Genomic DNA, 806 nt, shown 5'->3' with positions numbered 1-806 from the left:
CGGAGCCGCTGCCGCCGTCCCTCCCCCGGGCCCGGCCGGGCCGGGGCGACACCTACCGCACCAGGATGGCCACCCCCACGTCCTCGCAGTTGGCATAGAGCCGGGCCCACGTCGCCTGCACCGCCTTCCTCTCCGCCTCGGACAGCTCCTCGCTCCGCTCCCTGCGCTCTATCTCCATCTCGCCCGGCACTTTCTCCATGAGCAGCTCCCAGTCCAGCCCGGCTACGCTCGGCGGCGGCGGGTCGCGGGGAGCCGGGGCCGGCTGCGTGTGCCGCTGGCGGGCGAGTGGTAGAGCGCGCCGGAGGGAGGGAGCGTGTCTGTGCGCGCCTGTGTGTGTGTGTGTGTGTAGGGTATATGTGCAGGGGGCGGGGGACCGCGAGCGGGGGGCGGGGATGTGGTCTGCTGGAAAGATGTGGAAAAAAAAAAAAGATCCGCTCCAAACCCCCAACCCCTTGTCCGTGAGCCAGTTCCGGCAAGGTGAAGGCTGGGCGAGGTGCCCGCCCTCCAGGCCACCGCGGAGTTTGACTGCCGGGAGGGGCGTAGGTGGGGCGGGTGTACTGGGGGGTCCCCGGAGGAGGGGGCGGGCAGTCACGGGGCGCCGGGCCGCATGTCTCACTGTTGTGGCCTCTCCCACTGCGGAGCACAGGCTCTGGACGCGCAGGCCCAGCGGCCACGGCTCACGAGCCCAGCCGCTGTGCGGCACGCGGGACCCTCCCGGACCGGGGCACGAACCCGCGTCCCCTGCATCGGCAGGCCGACCCTCAACCACTGCGCCACCGGGGAAGCCCTATCATGAATAATATTGG

The 806-nt window shown here is 70.8% G+C and overlaps 1 protein-coding gene across 1 annotated transcript in view; it reads right to left on the bottom strand.

Annotated features, from left to right (window-relative positions):
- The window catches only part of CYGB (cytoglobin), an 8,777-nt gene extending 8,542 nt beyond the window's left edge, over positions 1-235 (bottom strand). The window contains exon 1 of the mRNA XM_007454309.1: positions 57-235. Within this exon, the coding sequence (XP_007454371.1) occupies positions 57-199 (143 nt within the window). The 5' untranslated portion in view covers positions 200-235. The remainder of the gene's footprint in view (positions 1-56) is intronic.
- Positions 236-806: the final 571 nt, after the last annotated feature.

The sequence above is a fragment of the Lipotes vexillifer genome, unplaced genomic scaffold (genome assembly GCF_000442215.2).
Source record: "Lipotes vexillifer unplaced genomic scaffold, Lipotes_vexillifer_v1.1 scaffold518, whole genome shotgun sequence".
NCBI lineage: Eukaryota > Metazoa > Chordata > Mammalia > Artiodactyla > Lipotidae > Lipotes > Lipotes vexillifer.
Note: the sequence above shows the minus strand (reverse complement) of the source record. Positions and strands in the feature narration are given on the sequence as shown.